The following is a 23,554-nucleotide window of genomic DNA, read 5'->3' on the forward strand; positions in this document are numbered from 1 at the left end:
GAGTACAAATACTTGAAAACCCCTAACAGATTGGCTCATATATCTCCTAGAATGATTTGAAGCAACAAATTAGAAACCAACAATGGTGAGACACTTTACTGCTCATAAGTGACCAAATAGTTCCCATGATCTCTCCTTCCTAGAAGGAAGACTCAATACACTATCCAATATTCTCTTGATACTAGGAAAGGCAAGGGAAGGAAAAGTTTCTTTGGGAATCTTCCATATCTTTCTTTAAAGTGTGAGACTGTGAGGTGATTGTATGTACATTTTCAGATTCCCCTAGACAATGAGATGAACCCACCTTTAAAAAGACAGTTTTTTTGTTCTTTCTCTTGTCGAGATCATGACATAAAAGAGTTTCATATTTTGGCCCCGCACATTTAACCATGAGATCGTACACCTTTGTCTCTTGATTTCTTCTTGGATGTGTCATTCCAAAATATTACTGAAGATATCCTCCTTCAACTTAGTGAGCACTCAAGTGTTTCCCCGTTACTTTCCTTAACTAGTAGTTCATCAAGCTCCACATGAGCTTTAGGCTTTCTCATCACCTTGGAGGCAATCCATTTCCCTCCAAATATTTACCATGGGGGTCATGTTATTTTTCTTCTATAGATTGCACTATCAAAAGACCATATAGTTAAAGCTAGTAAACTGGGACTCATCATAGAGTGAGGATATTATATTATTTAGATGAGTTTAACTAGTCAACTACATGAAAATTGGTTCAGTCACTTGGAAGCATACAAATCATCTTCAACAGCAGTAATTCTGCACTCGGCCATCCTCTCCTTTTTGCTTAACACATTCATGACACTATCATCAAATAATTGCCTTGTGAAAAAAAGTTTTCTAAATTTATGGCTTACACATATTTATCAGAGAATAAAGATCCAAGGCCATTTCTTCTCAGATATACTGATTGTCCCTATCTCCATATCTTATAAAGGTGGAGATCTGTATTTTGTTCTTCTACTGCTGATTTTTCAAGTTACATTCAAGTATATTGAAGTCAACCAGAATCATGTCCAATTTCATGCTCACACCAGAGGTTAGTTTCTCATCGACATAAGGTTTGAATTATGATACGAGAATGTGCTGAAGACATTGTATCTTTCCAAGCCTCCCACAGTGATGTACAATGGCACAGTCCCAACTAGAATGATGTTGCCAAGGTAATATACCAACAGATTATGAAGGCTGCAGAAGCTCCAATATTCTCCTCCTAAGGGATTTTGGGTGAACCTGCCCTTGTTACTCTGCATTCCATCCCAGCCAACCATACCAAGAAAATAGTACAAGTCAAAAAATGTTCAAGACATTGTACAGAATACTTCCTATGGTTGTGGTTCACAAGCCAATGCAGGATGATGGATTGAAATTTAAACTAGAAAATCACACTCATGCGAGCATGGAGTGGAAAATAAAACTAGGGGTAATATACTAAATAGAAGAAAATCATTTAGAACAGGCTGTTTCTATTAGTTCAAAGGAACCACACATTATTATACCTGTGCCAAAAGCTCAGATGTCACAATACTAACTCTTTGGTGAATAAATTCAATCGAAAGCCGCTTGTGACTGGAAAGACTCGCAGTAGATTTCTGTCCTGTAGAGTTCTTTATAGGAACCACCCACAGGAGATGCCACAAAGCCTACATAAATACAGTGCATATCAGAATATTCACAAAGTCATCTCCCCTGTGTACAATCAATGCACCAACTCAAGCTGGTGTATGATGCATAAGTAGTGGCCCAACCACTAGTCATACCTCCTTCAAAATGATTATTAAGGTCTTGACATCCTGCAGAGTCAGTGGTTTCTGTTGTTCATAAAACTCTTCGTTGTCTATTATCATCAGCATGTGCCTGATTCAACATAGAAAATAACATGTTAGTCATGCATGATACACAAGTCAAAAGTACTCAATCCAACAGGATGCTTAAAAATGAGTGGCCTTTACCAAATGATGAAACTACAAACTTGACCGAATATATTATTCCACTCAGAACCTTAAAAAAATAAGAAACCTTACCTATATACTGGACTGAAAACAGACAGAGGTAACAACCATCCAGGAGCATCCACAGATGAGCATGCTGTTAACTCAGACAAGGGTGGCCACCTCTGACTCTCATGGCACCTTTTCATAAAGTTCCAAAGGGTAGGAACAAGCTCAGTATTGTATGCAAGTCCAGTCATAATGCGTTCCAATGGTAATATTGTAAAAGTAACATGCAGTAATGCACAGATTGCACCAACAGCTGCTATCTCAGAGTTACTTAGTGCACTTTCATGTGAATAATCATGTTTCATTCCCTTCAATACATTATTTACCTACAATTTGCAAAAAATATCAATTTCAGCACAAAGCAGTTGGTTTGAAAAAAAAAAGATCCAATGGTAGAAGGGCCCTTAATATGTCTGACAGCATATAAGAGGCAATAGATGGAAATACTGCACACCAACTGCTTTAGGAAGAAGGAATCTATGGCATTGGAAATTTGCTGTTCCAAATCTTTTCCCAGAAAGACCTCCTTTGGTTCCTCATCCATGTCAATATCACCATCATCATCAACCTTGGAATCTGCCAATTGAAACAGTTGAAAGCAAGCGAAGCTACAAAACATTATAAACTCAAAAGCGCTAATAATATATATCTGACATTTGCAGGAGATTGCTATGAAAATTATCCTTTTTCAAACGCTGAAACATAAATTTTTCATTAAAAGGTATGTGAAAAGAACAACCAACACAAAGACTGGCACCAAGCAACACAACAGTTAATACATTTTCAAAGCAAATGGTAGCATTTGATCAGAAACTTAAGCATATATGAACACATTACAAAAGCACAAGCATCATCTGAAAGTGCCTCCAGCAGCCAGCTAAATACAAAATAACAGTTTCAATTATGTTACAACAGATTTAATGATCATCCAATATTCATTCTGCACTTAATACCATGTATTTCCAAATTACTCCAACTTCAGTTTTCTGAATGTACAAATGAAAATCTATCCACCCGCCAAACCCCACATATGATACGAGCAATGAGATCAGATAGTAGAAAAGGAATTTTGAAAGGTGTGATGCTACATCCACATATGAAGCTGGCATAAAGTTGCAATACAAGGGAAGAAATGTCTAACTCAGTAAAGGTGATCATAGCCACTGTGGAGACTGCAATTATCAGCTAGATTTGCTAATCATCTACTAAACTAGTTCAGGTTAAGGAATTATTGATGAAAGTCAGGACAAAGTCATTAACCTCCTATGCATGCCAAAGGTAATTGCATGGCTTGAGCAGCTAAATGCCCTCTTATAGACAATAATAGTGCACAATGATCCTGCAATGACAAGCTTGCATGCATTTCTTAAACTGGATCCAGCTTCCATAGTTGAAACAAATATGAAAAATATGAAGTCTCATAGTAAAATCATGTAACTTGTACTTGAATAGCTATCCAGAAATATGTTTTCAATTCACAAAGTGCTAGGGGTGGACATTGGGTCGGGTCGGAATGACCCGATTAGCTACCCATTAGGGCCTGATAAGAATCATGGGCCACCGAAAGCCTGAACCAATAGTTATCGGGTCGGGCTAGGCCCAACTTTTTTCAGGCTCGGGCATGAAAAGCATGCCCGCGACCCGCTGACAATATTTAATCGGGTTGGATCGGGGCAAACTGACTCATAGGTCCAAAAAGGACCCGTGTCTTATAGTCTATAAAGGAAGAGGGATGTAATCTTTTTATATGCACTAGATAGGGGCACACCTCTCTCAACTGATCGATATAGGACTAAAGGTTTGTTTTTTGTTTGGCATAAGAGGGAAGGAATATTAATAGTAAGCTATGTCACACGGACTCGGCTAAGGAGGTGCCGCACCCGAGTCGACACGCCCCGACACGGGTGCGTACTCGGGTGCGGCTTCGGACTCGGCCCGGACTCGGTCCGGACTCGGTCAACGCTGAGTCGGACTCGGTCAACGAGTCCAGGCCGAGTCCGTCCACATTTTGGACTCGGTCAACTTTGACCGAGTCCAAAAATGTCCCTAAAAAACCAATTTTTTATATTTTTTATTTAAAAATATATATATAAAAAGAGGCACAGTGTTGTGACAGTGCTGCAGTCACAGACCGTGACTGTGCTGCAGTCACAGACTGTGCACAGTCTGTGCAGTGTGCACAGTGCACAGTCTGTGACTGTGTGACTGTGCACAGTTGCATAGTCACAGACTGTGACTTCTGTGCACAGTCACAGTGCTGTGGACTGTGCACAGTCACACAGACTGTGCTGTGGCATTTTAAAAATAAAATAAAAGTATATATATATAATTATATATATATATATATATTTTTGTCGAGTCCCCGTGTCCAAAAATTTTTAAATTGTGCCGCACCCGTGTCGCACCCGCACCCGCACCCGCACCCGCACCCATGTGACATAGATAGTAAGGCATTTATTAGAGAGAGAGAGCATTAAATGTTGTGCTGGCATTCTTGGAAAGAGAGGGAGAGTATTAAATGGTGACATACATAAAAAGAAACGTGTTCATATATCATCCATATACCATGTATAATTACTTTGTGGGATGAATAATCACATATCCAAAACAATCGCCCCTTTACAAAAATTGAAGATCCCTCCATGGGTTATAAAAGGAAGAGCCCTTCACTTTCTTAATCCAATGGGTTGGGGTTTGTCATGTTTATGCCCGACCCAAGACCCAAAACTAAAATATGTATTATGAATGCACAATATAATTTTATTTGTTTTCTCATAAAGTCTGGTATACCCACACCCAAATTGACTTTTATCAGAAAGGGTCCTCAAAGTGAGGCCCGAGCCCGGCCGGAGGGCCAGGTGCCCAACAGCCCGTAGGCTACTTGGCTTGGTGTCCACCCCTACAGAGGGAAGTCAACCAGGGAAATCTAGGTGCTATTACAAGCGATCCACATGCAAAAATCGAGCAAGGGGATTTTCAGAGTCTTGTGCATGTGAAAAAACATTGGTACTAACCTCTTATAATAGTGGTTAAAAGATCCATCTCTTTATAAATGCACCTAGATCTAATAATGTTAAATGGCACAGATATAATAGAGGATAAAAGAAGAAGCAAACAGCTTGAAGAGAGAGAAAAGGGAAGGAAAGAAGGTCCATTGCATTAAGGATTGTAGACCACTATTCTCATTGTAATTAGACAGATGAGAACAAACATGAGATATCCTAGGGAAATATATAATGCACGGAAACAATAACTTAATCACTAATGTCATAAAAAAGAACAAAATGACCTATTCTGATGCTTAAATTGGGGAATTGTTCAACATTTCGAACAAGTTGCATGTCCAAACCTCAAAACAATCAAAACTTTCAACCTTATGGATAGGATAAGAAATCAGGCAGGTACTTGAAGGACCATTATGTCCCAGCTCGAGCTGCATGTTGAATCTGAAACGCAACTAGGCCTGAGCTTGGCAAAACTCAAATAGTCCAGACATCCAGACTGAGCTTGAATCTAAGGTCCTAAGTAGTCAAAAGCGCTAGGAAGTGCCCAGTCAGTAGACCCCTAAAAAGAGTAGTTGAGGACTAGGAGGGAATAGTCGGTACCCCCAACTAAAAAATAAAAACATATACAAAAAAAATTAATTATTTTGGTAATAAGATATATTCATCAGACAAGTACACAATTGCACATGCTTTCGCAATATATATATATATATATATTCAATTACTCATAACATATTCAGTATAATCAACAAAATTTGTTTATGCCTTTCACAGAAAAATTGACTGTAACACATACACACAGAGAGGAGCACAACAGCACATACCTATATAAGTAGATAATCAGTAATATTAAACATGCTTTCAGGATTTTATATAAAAATTAACAAAAACTCTCACATACATATCTCACTTTCAGCATTTAACCTATGTCACATAGATGCGGCTGTAGGTGTGGCGATGCAGCACTTTCAAAAAACTTAGGTGCAAGTGTGTGTGTGTGTGTATTAGAGAGAGTAATGTGCTCCTTAGACCCCTTTTCTCGTTAGGTCCCTTCAAAAATTATAGTTTTTAGTATTTTTTTCTCACATCTAACACCATAGATGTGATCTATAGATTTTTTTTAGTGGGAACCGGCTTTTGAATCGTCGTAATCTGACCTGCATACAGGTTTTTCCGGTGATCCAAAAATCAATGGCTATAAAGGCATCAAATTTTCCTGACTCATAAAAGTACATTTTTTCGTTGAAAAACATGATCCAAGAGTCAATTCCTACTAAATCGAGCATGATAAACACATCTAACGGTTCATATCTAACATAAAATACCTCAAACTATGGGGGTCTAACGAGACCTAACAAAAAAAGGGAGCCTAATATGTTCAGTTCTCACATATATATATATATATAGAGAGAGAGAGAGAGAATAGGTGGTAGCTGCCTATTGCAAGCCTACCGGGCTTTCGAAGGATTTTTTTCATGTTTTCCTTAAACCTGACGCTACAGGTGTTCTACATACTTGATTTTATAGGAATGGACTCTTGGATCGTCCAATTCCGGTATGCAGGTAGGTTTTTATCAGAGTTACCGGAAGCTTCTTAGGTAGGTGGGAAGCTCGCTTCTAGGAAACTCGCTTCGGAAGCGCGATACTCCTCGCTTCCGAAACTTCATAGGAATCTCGATTCCCCCACGCTTCTTCTATGCTTTCCACACACATGGTCTATGTTTCCTATATGCTTCTCTTACATTTCTTTTCATGTTTTTCATGTATTTTCTCTCACGCTTTCACTCACTTTCCATGTACTTTCTTTAAATTAGTAACCATCATTGTTAGATTTTAACAAAAATTTAACTCTTTTACTGAAAAAATCATGAAATATAAGAATGATCAATTTTATTTTAGTTTTTATTTGTTTCTTGTTCGATTCCTATTCAATTACCATATTGCTTCATTTTTTTTAATATTTTGCTTTTAAATTGATACTTCGCTTCCCGCTTCCTATAAATTTTAAAATGCTTCGCTTCTCGCTTTCGCTTCCCGTATCGTTACCTGCTTTCGCTTCCTAATTTTGCAACCTTGGTTTTTATAGGGTTTAAAAATCACCGGTTTAAGATTTATATAAACATTCAAAGCTTAAAAATATTGTTTTTTATCAAAAAAACATGACTCAAGTATCGTTTCCTAGCACACATCTGCAGGGTCAGATTTACGAAAAATAACCCAAAAACAGATATAGGACTTGGAATCAGATCTGGTCCCAGATCTAGATCTGAATTAGTTGGAATCAGATCTGATTTAATCGAATCATACATGAATCCAAACACATATCTGATTCAGATTGAATGAGAACCCATGTCTCGTTTCATTCAGCCAAAGACATGAATCAGACCAGATCTGATTCATGTCAAACCAAACTGACAACTGCCCTTGCAGTGCCAGGTGTTTGTGTTAAGTCAAACCAAAGAGTCACCCCAGACCCGTTTAGAGCTCAGCCTACCAGTCATTAAGTGTGGCCTGGCAGGGAGATGGCCCGGCCCAGCCCATTTACTAGCGGGTCGGGCTTTGGCCCTATTCTTAACGGGCTTGGGTTTAAAGAGCAGCCCATGACCAGGCCCAATGGGTCAATGTGAAGTAGGCCGGGCCCGGACCGACCCAACCCAAACCCAACTAATTAGTGCAACAGATTAGGTAAAAAATAAATAATTAACAAGTTCCCATGTACCCAAATAATTATCTTTCTAGTTTTCATAAAATTAATGCAACTAATTAGGTAAATAATAATAGTTATCAAGTTACTATGCAATTAATTAATTTTTTAAGTTTTATATTATTAAAAATTAATAAAAAGCTCAGGACCGTCGGGCCAGACCGATAACTCGCGGGCCGACCCAAACCCGGACCACCTATATAACGGGCTGGGTTTCGGCCCGGTAGCTAACGGGTCCAGGCCTGAAACCTTGACCCAAACCCGGCCCATGGCGGGCCAAGTCGGCTTGGCCCATCGGGCCGCCTGTCCTGATCCCCACTCCTACCCTCCCCTTATTTTCAAAATTTACAGTTACAGACTTTGTTTTTTAATTTTTTAATATGGACCCTAATAAAGATCCACATATAATCCAGACCCAAACTCTCTCTCTCTCTCTCTCTCTCTCTCTCTCTCTCTCTCTCTCTCTCTCTATATATATATATATATATATATATATATATATATATGGGTCCGTGCTAAACCAATTTGGTGCTAATCCGCGTGCTAAATGGGTTTTTCGGGCTTCTCCGGTGCTTTTTATGCGGTTCCGGACCCATAAATGTGTTAGGCATGGTCGATTTACTAAGAATCCACACCTGCATCATGTGTTTTCGATGAAAAAATGATGTTTGGAGCCTCAAAAATTTACAAAGATTTTGGACCATTGATTTTTTGAACTTTATAAAAACCCAGCATTGTGTTGGAATCAAACGCTTCTAGAGCTGATCCCTCTAAAATCAAGAAAATAGATCACATCTGTACGGTCAGAATTTAAAAATAAAATGAAAAAAGCCTGAAAAACCCATTTAGCATGTGGTTTAGCACCAAATTGGTTTAGCACGGACCCATTACTCTCTCTCTCTCTCTCTCTCTCTCTCTCTCTCTCTCTCTCTCTCTCTCTCTATATATATATATATATATATATATATATATATATATATACACCCTCATTTTTTGAAATTTCATTGTTGTACCCTTCGTACCCATACCCATGTGACATAGGATCATAACCAAGAAACAAGGACCATTTTGTCCAACTATAGGCTAGGATTGGGTGTGATTATTTATGTTCCAAACGCAATAGATTCATCTAAATATATCACTCGGACCTCCTGATGAGCCTCATCTTCTCTGCAAGTGCTTAATCTTCCTTTTAATATACCTCTTCCAAAGACAGTTGGATAAATTCTGGCCACTTAACATTAGAGAAAGTCTTCATATTTGCTTTTCCTATGCGTTAGTGGTTCACTATCCTCTTCAATATATTAAAGGGATTGTGTGGTTCCTGAAAAGGTGATTTTTCAAATAGTGCATTCATTCATTTTGGCTTAAATAGGGTGCCTTCCTTGATGCGAGGTAGAGATTACAACTTAAGAGATTTAAGACTTCATGAATATTCTTCGGTAATTGTGGGACATGGGGTTCAACTTGTCATTGTTCATTGAACTAGACGATTTTTGTGGTTTCTTGATCAAATTCAAGTTTACCTTAATTGCTATCATTTGCAGAATCAAATCAAGTATTGGCTGAAATTACACCAGAATCTGATACCACTTTAATTCACTAGCGAATAGCCAAGTCAGCAGTATTACTAATGGTCCAAGAGAGGGTTCTCAGTTAGTATTCACAGTGTGCTCCTTGAACACACTTTAGATAAGGCGTTTGACTCAACTTGAATAGTAGCCACCCTTTGGTCCATTAAAGGCCTTTTAGATTTCACATGGAAAAAAATTATCAATCTGTATTGGTCATGTACACAGGGGTGATAAATGTGAGTTCATGTGAAATCAGGTTGCCTTCACAATACTCGAATTCAAGATATAAAGAAAAAATTAAATACAAATCATTGTCATATTGGAAGCAAAAAATACACAAAAAGAAAGGAGAGTGGGAGAGAACACAAGACAGGCACAAGCAAAAAATTATTCTGTTTCACGTTAAGGGCACACGAGCATTATATGGAGTCCAAAAGACATACTTATCGTATTTTCATTGATGGCCTTCATTGAAATTGGCAAAGATTCCAGCCAAAACGTCAAAACAACAGCAAAATCCATGGCCTGGACAAGACAGCAATGATTTAACCTTTAAGGGGAACTAAAATTTCAATTAAATAGGAAAAGATAACATAAAAAAGCATAATTAACCAAATCATGGCATAATATTTGAAAGTATCAACTGCTAAGTAAAATTATCATAAAATGCTACACATTTTTGTCTAGAGTTGTAGCATAACAAATTTTGGTAAATAATCAGACAGGTTAGCAACTCAAGGGCATAGGCTGAGAATCAAAACATTTCCACAACATTACATATTCAAGATTTTATGGAACTATGAATTTAAAACGAAAGCAAAAAATATAACTAAAAACATCGCTAGAGGCCACTAATGTTGATGATGATAATCTTCAAGCAAAAAGACTACAAATGGCTACTGAAGGAATCCTACATGGAAGCAAATCAGAATAGCGCAACTGTTGCCCTTTCTTTGGTTTGCTCCTGAGATGATTGACACATGAAGTGGCCACGGATGCATCGCTGATTTGCAAATAATATCAGATAAATAGATTGGTCAAAGAGGTAGAAAATGGATCAGATCTTGACCCATGGGAAAAGTTTTAAGTTTGGTGGATCACCTTTATTATCCTTGGTGTTCATCTGCTCTCTTGGAACAGCAAGAAACAAAGATGTCTGATTTAATTCGCAGGAAAAACTCAGATTACAATGGTGATTGATGGATTTAGTCGTAATATAGTGATATATATGTATCATCTTTCAGATGTACCACCTTATTACTAATAATAAGATTGCTATCTGAACTGGAACAAGTATCGAATTCCAGGAGAAGACAAATGACAACATGCACAGGTACATGCATGAAGACATCAACATTTCCATTATGCTCGTCACAAAGTACTTTTATTCATTCCTTTTTTATGGATTGCAGTTCCCCAAACTCTTGCTATTTTCAGTTAAGGCATCTTGACTTTAAGCAGACGATAAAAGATGAATGTTTACATTTATCATTAGTTAGGAGGTGACGATTCCGTTTTTGCACTTGTTTTTATTTATGTGCCTTCCTCATGGCTGCTTGTTTAGCTTTTACATATTTTTTGTCCTTGAGGAAGACAGGTTGCACTATTGTTTTTGCTTTTTTAACTAGTATAGAAAGTCCAGGTTTCACTCTTTCCCACACCTCATTCCACAGAAGTGATGGGAGTGGAAGGATGCTGTAGTGGTGGTTGTTGACATGATAACAGTGATGAGACATGCAGGAGGCTGGATGAAGAAAGTAGATATAGCACAAGGGAGGTGACAGTGTAAGCAAATGGTTGTTGTAAGCACAGTAACAAAGGAGGTGGGTGTGGAGATACTGATGCAGGAGGTTGATGTTGAAGCAGTTTCCACTGTAATTGATGTATGCTTCAGCCATGGATGTGAATGCAAATCCAGACTGTCAGCTAATCACAATAGTAGGATTGGATCCATCTATGGAGTGGGTTACTAATAGGCAATGATTAAGAATTCAATGGATTTGCTTCTAATAATTTCATTCTTATTGGAAAGTGATGCACCAATATGCATCTCTTCACAACTAGCACTACTGCTAATTATAGGAATGATATATTGGAATGAGAATGAAATTCCATCAGCAAAACACACATGATTACACCATTTTTTGTGCTTGTTGAAAATACCATGGTGGCAATTTTACTTCCATCTCTTCCGTGGTTTGCACCTGACAGGGCCTTTACTAGCTCCACCAAAAGCATCTTTAGATTTAAAGCATAAGAAAGTGCATACAACAATCTCTCGTATCTTAAGGCACATTCCTCTTGTACTTCTGAAGTTCCAGCCATTCTTGAATGCAGTTTAATTATTTTTTCACTCTTTTTTCTTGAAGTACATGGTGTGCACTACCGTATGTGAAGGTTCTACACTATACTAAAGTGGAAAGAAAGTACGAATGAACCATTTTTCTCGCTTTCGGGGAACGTCATTCCAGCAGGAGCAAGAACAATACAAATAATGTAAGAAAGTTAGTAAGAAACAATGGAAGTAGTACAAGACTTGGTGATTTTGCTATATATTGAAAAACCTAGTTTCTCTTGTGGTATACAACCTAAGTTTAGAGTCTTTCAAAAAGGAAAAAGACTGTATAATGCATTATAAAATTTATGTTTTTCATTTTCTAACATTTAAAATTTAAAACCAACAATGTTTATGCTTCCCAAATGTTTTTTAATCTGTTTCACATTTTGTTTCCCAATTCATTTCTCCCATTTCCAGCTCCCTATTTCTCATGAGCCTAAAAAAACAACATTCTCATTTACCTCCCCTAGACATTTCCCATATCTGTTTCCCTTTCTAGAAACCTTGATTTGTGTCCAAACCCAAAACAACCTGCACCAACTGTAATGAAAAGAGCGGAAGCACAAATGATGCAAAGAATTCTTCAAAGGAGGCAAGCAAAGAGCCAAGAACACAAGCACGTAACGTGCACAAATAACCCACTAAGGGGTAAAGTGTCTAAAAGGCAATGAAAATGTTATTCAAGAAGAGAACAAGAAGGCTTCAAAAGCCAATACATTACAAGAGGGAGAGCCCTCTTTTTATAGAGGAATAGTGAGAGAGGGGACCACATGGGGCTCCCTTCTAGTCATTGGGAGCCCCAACGGTCATTAATATGACCGTTGGGGCCCCAACGACTAGATAGGTGGGGCCCCATGTGGTCCTTATTACATACAAAAATAAAAAAGAAAAAGGAAAAGAAGAGGAAGAAATAAAAGAACTAAAAGAAAAACCTAAAAATAAAAAGGTACAGGGAAATTATCAAAATACCCCTATCAGGACCCAAACCAACCCATACTTGATTGAATGAAGAATTTGCAATAAATTTATATCTTTACTGATTTAAGCCCCATATGAACATACATATGTTGCTACTTTTAGGATGTTACCTAGTCAAAAGCATCCTAATATCATTTTTCAACACTAAATAACCCTAAATTTATCAAGTTATCTGGACGAGGACAACCTTTTTAACCTAGTTTGAGCCCAATCAGATTAAAGCCGACCCACCATGTACGGATGTTGGGTAAGGATGAATCTGAATCCCTATGTCACACGGGTACGCCGTACCCATGTCGACATGGCAGGGCATGAGTACGGATGTTGGGTGCGTATCCAGCATGTCTTGGGTTCGGTTGGGTTGGGTCAAATCCAACCCAAACCCGAACCGAATCTTCTTTTTTAACATTTGATTGGTGTCAAAAAAACCCTGTTACACAACACTCCCCAGAACTACCGGCTGCAGAGAGGAGGAGGAGGAGGAGGGAGGAACAAAGAGAGAAGAGGGAGGAACAAAGAGAGAAGAGGAAGGAGAAAGTGAGAAAAAGAGGAGAGAGAAGAAGAGAAAGGAGAAGGGGTTCAGGGAGGAAGGAGATAGAGAAAGGAGGAAGGGTTCAGGGAGGAAGGGAGAGAGGGGGTAGGGGATGACCTACTTCACCTCAAAGGGAGAGAGAGGGGGCGGATAGGTTCAAGCCCTCCCCCCTTTCTATTTTACTCAAAATATAAAACAGTCCTCCCAAAAAAACTTTTCTTTTATGAAAAATATCATTTTCCCCCTCCTCTTCTTTTTATATAAAATTTTTATGTGTATGAATCTGACCTGATCACTATATATATATATATATATATATATATATATATATATATATATATATATATATATATAGATAGATAGATAGATAGATATATATATGCCACGATACCCCAGCAATTCTAGAAGTCCCCATGTCATACCTTCTGCACCCGTAACTGCACCCACACCCGCACCTACGTGACATAATTGAATCCAAATTTCAAATCCTAATCTGATCCAGATGCACATTATGATTTTACTTGAAGATCCATATCCTAGAATAATCCATTAAATTTGGTTTGGAAGTCATAGACAAGTGGATTGGAATTCAGCCTGGCTTTCGAACTGATACAACCCACATTTTTTAATCTAAGCCCATCTGAATCCATGTTGGATTTGGGGCATATGTGCTTAGTATAATTAGGTGAGGGTCCACAACCGGGTAGTAGTTTAACAAATGAGCTAGGATTTTGTAGAGTCTAGCCTGACCTGTTATTCTATAAAAAAAATATAGGGGATAATGGTCTTTGCTTTGCATCACAAAAGTTCAGGTTAGTTCTGGACCCGTAATCCTCTCCATATCCAAGTTGGATCTGAATCCAGACCTGACATGGTGAAAACCGATACAATGTCAGGTTAAAGCTTGACCACCCATAACTAACCGGCTAGCAAACTGTTTTTAGAGGGAAAAGGGCAATTGTTCAGCATGATGCAGCTGTATGAAGAAAATGAAAAAATAAGTAATCAAAATATGAGAAAGCAGTTCAATACTGAAGAAAATATCTTTCTTTGGCATGATTTTGCTCAAAAGATTGGATTTGAGGGTTTTGGGGATCCTATCCCGGCCATTTTCAGCATAGAAATCAATCATCAGTGAATACTCTTGCGATTTTAGTAGTCAAATTTTGATTTCAGCCCAAACAGGAAAAAAGACCCTAAACATGGTGATAACTGCCTGGCTGTTTTCCAATTAAGCAAGACTTCCAGTCACCATTTTTTCCCCAGTTGTTCATATACAGATATCAACGAAGGTCGGTTTGAAGGAACTGGTCTGATTCAGACCAGTGCGAGCAAAAATTAGTTGATTTTGTGGGAATGGCATTTCAGTCCCTTAATTAATGTGCTTTCCAATGTGAATTGACTGATCTGGCCTGATTGTATTGTTTTTAATAAAGTCCGACTCAACCATTTTAAGAAAGGTAGTTTGAGCCTGAAACATCATAATAAGTCCAGTGCATGGACATTCTGCAGCTACAAGACCTCTTAGAAGCCTGTAGCTGGTCCTCAAGTCAGCTAGTACTGAAAAAGAACAAATAGAAATTTAAAGTACCTTTCCTGCTTTATTCGAGTTATTTGCAGGATTATTAGGAGCATAAAAGAAAAAATGTGTCAATGCCAACTACCTCAAAGACATTAATATCCACATCATCTCCCAAATTTTACGTACAATAAAATGTACCCAAAACTGATCAAAACCAACAACATTTCACTTCATGCATAGGATCATAACTCAAATTTAGCACATAATCAATCAATACTCTTAGATACTATAACTAGCACTAACCTAATATAAAGTGCATGAAAAGAATCATTTCGTATAACTGGAAAGTGTTCTGTGAAAATGAGAAACATATGCAAATCTTGAACGTTTAGCACAATGGAAAGTTTGACAAATATGACTTGATTGCTAGAAGACTTACCCTCTCAAAGGTACAGTCTGGTTGTGACAATGCAATGCCAGCAACTTCTAGAGTATTTCCAAGCAAGCAAGCATAGCTTGGATACTCCTTTGAGATACCATTTGGAAGTGCATTCATGCCAAGAGGCAAGAAAGATGCCATTTGCCGAACATAGCTTCCACCCAGACCCTGAGTTGTGAAGACCTGAAAAACCACATAGCGACACCAAATTGAACAAGATTATATAACAAAGACAAAATTTTGAGCAATTTGCTCCTCGAATTATCTGAACAGCCAAACAATTGCAGTATTGGAATTGTTAAGTCCTTCTGGTTGCTTATTCTTATTAGTAAAGAACATACAATGTTATATTAGTTTGGAACTGAAAGTATAGGTCAACAGTTGCACCCGTATTGGTACAAGGTACTCCAAGATACAAGTCAACTAGGTTTTGAACTTACGTTGATTAATTTTACCCATCTTATAATCCAACCAGTATTTAGCCTACTCTCAACATTAAGGTGTCTACTTTTAACCATACATTCAGCGATTATTGTTTATTAGTTAACTATATATTGTTGACATGCTCTACACTTTTAATTTGCAATTGAGAGTTTATAACTTCATGTGTAGAACATTTATGGAAACTATTGGCATTGATAACTTGATATGTACATACCACGTACATATATTTACCAACTCTCGAAGATAAACTTGATCATTGAGCAGTTAAGTGCATATTTTTAGGATATTCACCAACTCAAAAGGGATACAAGTGCTATCATCCTATTAAAAAAAGATGTAACTACAAATGTTACACTTTGGAAATCAACCGTACTTTTAGAGTGATGGGAATCGATTCAAGAGGTAAGGAGCCAAACACTTGTCTATTGCCGTCAGTACCAAGTTAAGGAGATCAAGATATGATTATCCTTGAGGAACGAAAGGCCATACAGAACCGTACCAGAGGAGAAAAAAGTATTGTCTTGCTTGATCCTCTCATCATTTACTGATGCTTCTCAAAAATCAGGCCCAAGCTTAAGTTGTGCTAAAGAACTCATAGAAGCATTCTTTTAGACATTGATTTTCCTATTACCCTCAGAAAAGGTAAAAGATGGATCGAGGGAATGTTACTATGCCCAAAGAGGTGATGCAACATGATAAAAGAGAAAGCGCTGTAAAAAAAGTATGCGGAAATATAACTTTAGAAATACAAGGGGAGAGGTCCCCTATTTATACACAAAAAGGAGAGAGTGAGAGACCATTGGGGGCTCGCACATAGAGTCGTTGGAAGCCCCCAACGTTGGGGGGCCCCAACGTTGGGGGGCCCCAACGTTGGGGTTCCCAACGACTCTATGGTGGGACCCCCAATGTGATTCAAAAAGAAAGAAAAAATAAAAAGTTACATTTAATTAAAACAAGAAAAATCTAACCTAATAAAATAGTTGTTTCTACAAACAACTATGTGAAAAGACTAAAATACCCCTATCGGGTATTCTAGAAAAGACATGTATATATGTGTGTGTGTGTGTATGTGTGTGTGTGTACATATATTTTAACACCCCCCATCAAACTTTACGAGGAGATAACCGAAAGTTTGTTAAGGAAAAAAATAAAACGAGGAGCAGGAAGAGCTTTGGTGAAGAAATCCGTCAACTGGTACTCGGATGTGACATATGAAAAAGTAATAGTTTCTCTCAAATATTCATCACGTATATAGTGACAATTCATCTCAATATGCTTAATCCGCTCATGAAAAGTATGATTGCTTGCGATGTAAATTGCACTTTTATTGTCGCAGCACATCTTTGAAGGTGTGGAGATGACTATGCCCATATCACTGAGAAGACTTCTAAGCCACACAAGTTTTATGGTCGTAGTGACCATAGAATGATATTCGGCTTCAGTTGAGGATAAAGATACTTTGTGTTGTTTCTTGCATCTCCATGAGATTATAGTCACCTAAAAACACACAGAAACCCGTAGTTGAGACCCTATCATTGAGATTCACCCCAATCAGCATCAGTATAGGCATATAAATCAAATGAAGAGGTTGAGAAAAGAAAAAACCCTTTGGTTATAGTATTCTTGATATATCTGATAATTCTTAAGACAGCACTCATATGCACGATGGTAGGAGCATGTTGAAACTGACTGACTAAATGAATTGTGTGAGCTATGACTAGCCGATTGATGGATAAGTATGTGAGTGATCCAACAAGTTGGCAGTAAGGGGTAAGATTTTCGAGTAGAGTCCCATTTTTCGGCCTCAATTTGGCATTAATGACTTCAGAGGTTTCAATCTTCTTATTATCTGAAATATTAGACTTAATATAAATGTCAGCAACAAGTTTCATTTGAGAAAGAATGTACCCTCTGGGAGAGTACGCAACTTCAATACCTAAGAAGTATCCTAAGAATCCTAAATCAGACATGTCAAAATTTTCTTTTAAAATATTCTTAATGTCATTGATTCATTTCTTATCACTTTCAGTGATAATCATATTATCTACATAAAGTAGAAGAATAACCACCATAGAACCTGTACTTTTCACAAAAAAAGTAGTGTTAGTGTAACACGAATGAAAACCCAGATGAGTCATAACACTACTAAATTTATCATGCCAAGCTTTTGAAACTTGTTTTAGATGATATAAGGAGGCTTTTTTAAGTTTAAAAATTTTTTCTTTTTCAATGCAAACCCTCGATGGAGGATCCATGTAAACTTCTTTACTTAACTCACCATTTAAAAAAATATTTTTCACATCTAATTGATAAATGGGTCATTGTTTAATAGATGCAACGGTTATGAGGGTCCTAACACTAGTCATCCTGGCAACGGGGGCAAATGTTTGTTCATAGTCAATATCAGACTCTTGAGAGTATCCCTTAGCCACTAGTCTAGCTTTGTAACGTTCTAAAGACCCATCACTCTTGGTCTTAACTTTGAAAACTCATCTGCATCTTATAGATTTCTTTCATATGGGTAACGAAGTTATCTTCCAAGTTTTAGCCTTTTCAAGTGCACTAAGTTCTAAGTTCTAAGTTCATAGCTTCAACTCATTATGGAAGATTTTTTGCTTCATTATAATGAGATGGTTCATGAAATGAATGTAATGCAATTAAACATGACCTATATTTTGGTGTTAATGTGTCATAGGATACAAATCTATTTGGTAGATTGGAAATACAATTGGATCTCCTAAAAGAGGTTTCCTCTAAATTTGAATTTTGAGAATATTTTTCTAAAGCATTTAGAGGAATTCTTTAATCACGCCAGGTATAAGTTTGCATAGGTCTATCAACAATATCATCATTTATATATATTTCTTCTTCCATATTTTTATTACCATTTTCATTGACATTTAGGGGGTTATCCCCTTCGTCACAAGAGTTCAACTCTTCTTGTGGTAAAAAATCAAATAAAAAAGTACAGTCAACTTTATTGTTGTCTTTAGTCTTCTCAAAACCATTTTCATTTTCTAAAAAGGTACATCTTTAGAAACATATAGTTTATTGTTTTTTGATCAAAACATCTATATCCTTTTTAGTTTTCTCCATAACCTAAGAATGCGCATTCAATAGCTTTTGGAGACAATTTTATCTCTTTTATGAAAAAGCACAAAGCACTTACAACCAAAAATCCTTAATCTATTGAAGTCTGGTGTTCTTTCAAATGATTTTTCATAGAGGGATATATTTTGTAAAGACGATGAGATAATTCTATTTATTAAATAAGTTGATGTTAGAGCAACTTTGGCCCAATTTCTTTAGAAATAAGCAATGTCCTAGTGGTTTCCAAGATGTGTCTATGTTTTCTTTCAGCTAATCCATTTTGTTGGTGAGTTCTAGGACATGATTTTTTATGATAAATTCTATTTGTTTCTAAATATTTTTTAAACTCATTTGACAAATATTCACCACCCGAATCAGATCTAAGGATAGAGATGTTGCTTGAAAATTGATTTTTGACAATCATATGAATTTTTTTTAAAAATGAGAAGACATCGGATTTGAAATTAAGAAAGTATATACATACATATCTAGTGAAATCATCAATAAACGTCAAATAATATGAGTATCCTCCTTTTGATATGACGGGAGAAGGTTCCCAAAATCCGAATGCACTAATTCACAAGGTCTCTTAGAAATAAAAGTTCTATTTGGAAAGGGAGTGGATTTCATTTTTCCAAAGATACAATCCTTACAAGCAAAATTTTTCAAATTACAAGATTTTTTCCAAAAGGGAAAAAGGTACATCTTACATAAACTTGGATGTCCAAGACTTTTATACCAAGTTTTAATATTTTTATCTTGGACATAATTACATAAAGAGTTTGTAGGAAGATTTAAATAGTTCATGTAGTAGAGATCTTCATTTCTATGGCCTTGCCCAATCAGCTTCCCAGACTGGAGATCCTGCACGAAGCAACCCTTAGATGAAAAGGAGATTCCACATCCATGATCGAAAAATTGAGAAAAGAAAAGAGGATTTAGATTTAGTTGTGAAACAACTCTAACATTTGACAAAAAAAAGGTTTTAGAAGAATTTAAAGTTCTAACACTTATAATTTGAAAAGATGTTTCATCGGCAGTTGAAACATAAGAGATTTTTGAATTAGTACATAATTCGGATAAACCACTCTCAAGAGATGTCATATGAAAAGAAGCCCCTGAATCAAGGATCCAAGAAGACATACTTGTAGGTGAGGAAGAGGCAATGGTGGCACTCGATGTAGATGGAGATTTGAGTAGAATTTGAAGTGCCCTCGATAATTGAGCTAGTGAAAAAAAATCATTTCCTTTGGTTGGTTCTTCCATGGTGTAATTTCTTCGACAGAAGCAACTTTGTTCTTTGGGGTTTCATATAACTTGGGACAATTAGGCCTTATATGTCCCAGTTCATGGAAATGATGGAAAATGGATTTACTATAGTTTCCATTATAGCCATTTTGTCTCCCAAAGTGTGGAGGCTTACATGATTGTCGGGCTTGGTATCATGCCAAGACGAGTTTTCTCTTGGCATATTTCGGCAACGGCATCCTCTAAGGGAAAAGGCTTAGATCTGTAAAGGAGGGAAGATCTAACTTGTTCATATTCAGGCCTAAGCCCGTGTAAAAATTGAAAAAAGTGTTATTTTTCCGTTTGCTCTCTTCTAAGTTAAACATCTTCACTATCAACCCATTTGGGTTCAAAAAGAGATAATTCAATCCACAAAAGACTAAGTGTATTAAAATAATCGCGGACACTCATGTCCCCTTCCTTAATGGTACGAATTTTTTCTTGAAGAAAAAAGTGTCTTGCAAGGTCTTTTTGAGTATACATACATTTCATAAATAACCATGCCTCGTTTGCTTTGCGAAATTTTGTTATGTTGGCACATATCTTAAGCTTCATGTTGTTCATAAACCATGCAAGGATTTTTGCATGTTTACTTTTCCAATCCTCTATCTTGGATTAGTGATCTTCAATGGCTTTGGTGCGAGCATTTCCCTTTAGAGTCTTTTCTTGTCCTCCTTTCATTTTGTTAAGTTTGAGTTGTAGTTCTGGAATGGAGCCCATCATGTCTCCCCAAAGGTTCTTACCCTTGAGATTGTTCTCCATGGCGGATGCCCACGTCATATAGTTGGTGTCATTTAACATGAAGGAAAGATCAATCTTATGCTCATTCTCCATAGAGACTTAGAGAGAGGATAAGCAAAAAGTATGGAAGAGATTCCCGAATTACAAACTATCAATAGACGGTTTTAACAAAATCAAGAGCATAACCTTGCTCTGATACCATGTAAAAAGGTACGCGAAAATATAACCCAAGAATGCAAAAGCATTAACAAAGTCTAATAATGAACAAACACGAGGAGGAATATAAGTAAAAAGTTCACAATAGGATAATACAAAAGCCTTAAAAAGGCAACATAAGCAAGTAAAGAATAAGATCTTTATTGAAGAGAGCTTGAGAACACATTAGAAATACAAGGAGAGAGGTCCCCTATTTATACACAAAAAGGAGAGAGTGAGAGACCATTGGGGGCTCACACGTAGAGTCATTGGGAGCTCCCAACGGTCATAAATATGATTGTTGGGGGTCCCAACGACTCTATGGTGGGACCCCAATGTGATTCAAAAAGAAAGAAAAAAGAAATAAAAAGTTACATTTAATTAAAACAAGAAAAATCTAACCTAATAAAATAGTTGTTTCTAGAAACAACTATGTGAAAAGACTAAAATACCCCTATTGGGTATTCTAGACAAGACATGTATGTATGTACACATATTTTAGCAAGCTCCACCACGTAAGATCCTCAAATTTAACATGGCCATCATCTGCAGACTTTTTTCATTCTCTTCCCTATCCCTACTAAGCAAAGTGGATCAAAGAAAGGTAGCTTGATTTTGTCTTGAACCAATGGAGGCTTAAGGTTTGGTCAGCCTTCTACCCATCATGCATCCTTTGTTAAAGAGTCAAATCAATGCAAGAAGCAAAAAAACTTTCACAAAGGATGTTTTCTTCTCTGCCCTCTCCTCTCCAAAGGCCAAGAGTTTAACTTCTCTTTCCTACGGCCCGTTGTGTTGCCAGGACCCTCTGCAAGATAGGAGTGCATTGTGGCACGCTACGTTCTAGATCCCCCTCGTCCGCATAGAACGGTTTCAGGTTGTACACGTGAAACATCGGGTGCACCTTGAAGTCAGGGGACATGTCCAGCTTGTACGCCAGATTGCCCACTTTCTTGATGATGGTGAATGGTCCCTCGTACTTCCTAATCAGTCCGCGGTGCCGCCCACGGAAGATGCATGTGTGATCAGGGTAAAGCTTCATCAACACCTGTTCCCCAACATGGAACTCAGCAGGCCGACGATGCTTGTTCGCCCACTTCTTCATCCTCTTAGTCGCCTTGTGCAGAAACGTCTTCGCCAGATCGGTCTGCTCGTGTCAGTCTTGAACAAACTGATAGGCAAAGGATGACCTTGCCTTCTCCTGTGCGGTTAGAGTATGTGGGGTCAGCGGCTACTGCTCCGTAGCTATCTCGAACGGGCTGTGTCCTGAAAACTCACTCTTCTGAAGATTATAACAGAATTAGGCCACGTCTAGGAGCTTCACCTAGTCTTTTTGATTGGCACTAACAAAGTGCCTGAGGTATTGCTCCAACAGTCCGTTGATGCGCTCCGTCTGTCCATCCATATGTGGGTAAAAACTTGTTGAAAAAAAACAGATCGGAGCCGAGTAGCCGAAACACTTCACGTCATAATTTGCCCGTGCTTTTTGGAACACCCCAGTGCTTCAGAACATGCTTGATGAACAACTCGGGGCACTCCTTCGAAGTTAGGATGAAGGTGGCATACTTAGATAAACGATCCACCACCACCAAGATGGAGCTGAAGCCATCTACCTTTGGCAGACTAACAATGAAGTCCATGGAAATGCTCTCCCAAAGACGTTCTGAAATAGGTAGATGCTTAAGGAGGCCGACAGTCTTCTGGTTTGTCGCCTTATCTTACTGGCAGACGAGGCACGTTCACACATACCTCTCAACATCGTCTCTTATCTGCGGTCAATAGTAGTCGCACTCAAGGAGTGCTAAGGTCTGCTCCTGACCTGGATGATCGGCCCATAATGTATCATGTTACTCCTTAAGCAGTTTGCGGCAAATGCTTCCCCACTGCGGCACAAAGACGCGTCCCCCTTTAGTCACAAGGAGGTCGTCCCGTAGCCAGAATCGTTGAGTCTTTCCTTCTTGCGCGAGAGAGACAAGGTGTTGCGTGGTTGTGTCCTGCTGCATTCCTTCGCGGATGCGGTCCACCAACACACCCTGCAAGTGAACTTTGGAAGGCTCCGCCCGAGCAGCCGCCAGTTCTGCCTTGCGACTCAGAGCGTCAGCAACAACATTGGTCTTCCCCACCTTATACTCTAAAGTGAAGTCGAACTCAGCTAGGAACATTTGACAATGCCCACTTCTTCAGTGTTTGAAAATATCTTGTGGCGACGTTGTCGGCCTTGACGACGAACTAGGCACCCAGAAGATAGTGCCGCCAGGTCCTGAGGCAGTGCACGATGATTGTCATCTCACGCTCATGCACAGTGTAGCGCCTCTCCGCATCCTTCAGCTTTCAACTCTTATAAGCAAACGGATGTCCCTCCTGCATGATAACTTCGCCGATGGCAAAGTCTGAAGCATCTGTGTGGACTTCAAAGGGTCTTGTGTGATTCGGCAACCGCAGCACTGTTCCCTTACCAGGGCCTTCTTCAAGCCATCGAAAGCATCTTGGCAGGCTCATGTCCAGAGTCATACCTGATTCTTCTTCAGCAAATCCGTGAGGGGCGCAGCAATGAGAGAGTAGCCTTCGATGAACCGTCAATAGTAGTTTGTCAAGCCAAGGAATGACCGCAACTCTGGCACTTTGGTTGGCAGACTACATTCCTGGATAGCTCTTATCTTTTGCCCATCCATGAGCAGCAAACCACGCCCCAC

At 38.2% G+C, this 23,554-nt stretch overlaps 1 protein-coding gene across 1 annotated transcript in view; it reads right to left on the reverse strand.

Annotated features, from left to right (window-relative positions):
- The window catches only part of LOC149826780 (E3 ubiquitin-protein ligase UPL6-like), a 146,926-nt gene that overhangs the window by 71,038 nt on the left and 52,334 nt on the right, over nucleotides 1-23,554 (reverse strand). Inside the window, exons 7-12 of the mRNA XM_090018976.1 lie at nucleotides 15,108-15,290; nucleotides 9,742-9,823; nucleotides 2,470-2,591; nucleotides 2,040-2,341; nucleotides 1,776-1,872; nucleotides 1,515-1,658 (exon numbers count right to left, since the gene is read on the reverse strand). Of these exons, the coding sequence (XP_089875102.1) occupies nucleotides 1,515-1,658; nucleotides 1,776-1,872; nucleotides 2,040-2,341; nucleotides 2,470-2,591; nucleotides 9,742-9,823; nucleotides 15,108-15,290 (930 nt within the window). The remainder of the gene's footprint in view (nucleotides 1-1,514; nucleotides 1,659-1,775; nucleotides 1,873-2,039; nucleotides 2,342-2,469; nucleotides 2,592-9,741; nucleotides 9,824-15,107; nucleotides 15,291-23,554) is intronic.

The sequence above is a fragment of the Nuphar pumila genome, chromosome 10, assembly GCF_984573655.1.
Source record: "Nuphar pumila chromosome 10, dmNupPumi1.hap1.1, whole genome shotgun sequence".
Taxonomy (NCBI): Eukaryota; Viridiplantae; Streptophyta; class Magnoliopsida; order Nymphaeales; family Nymphaeaceae; genus Nuphar; species Nuphar pumila.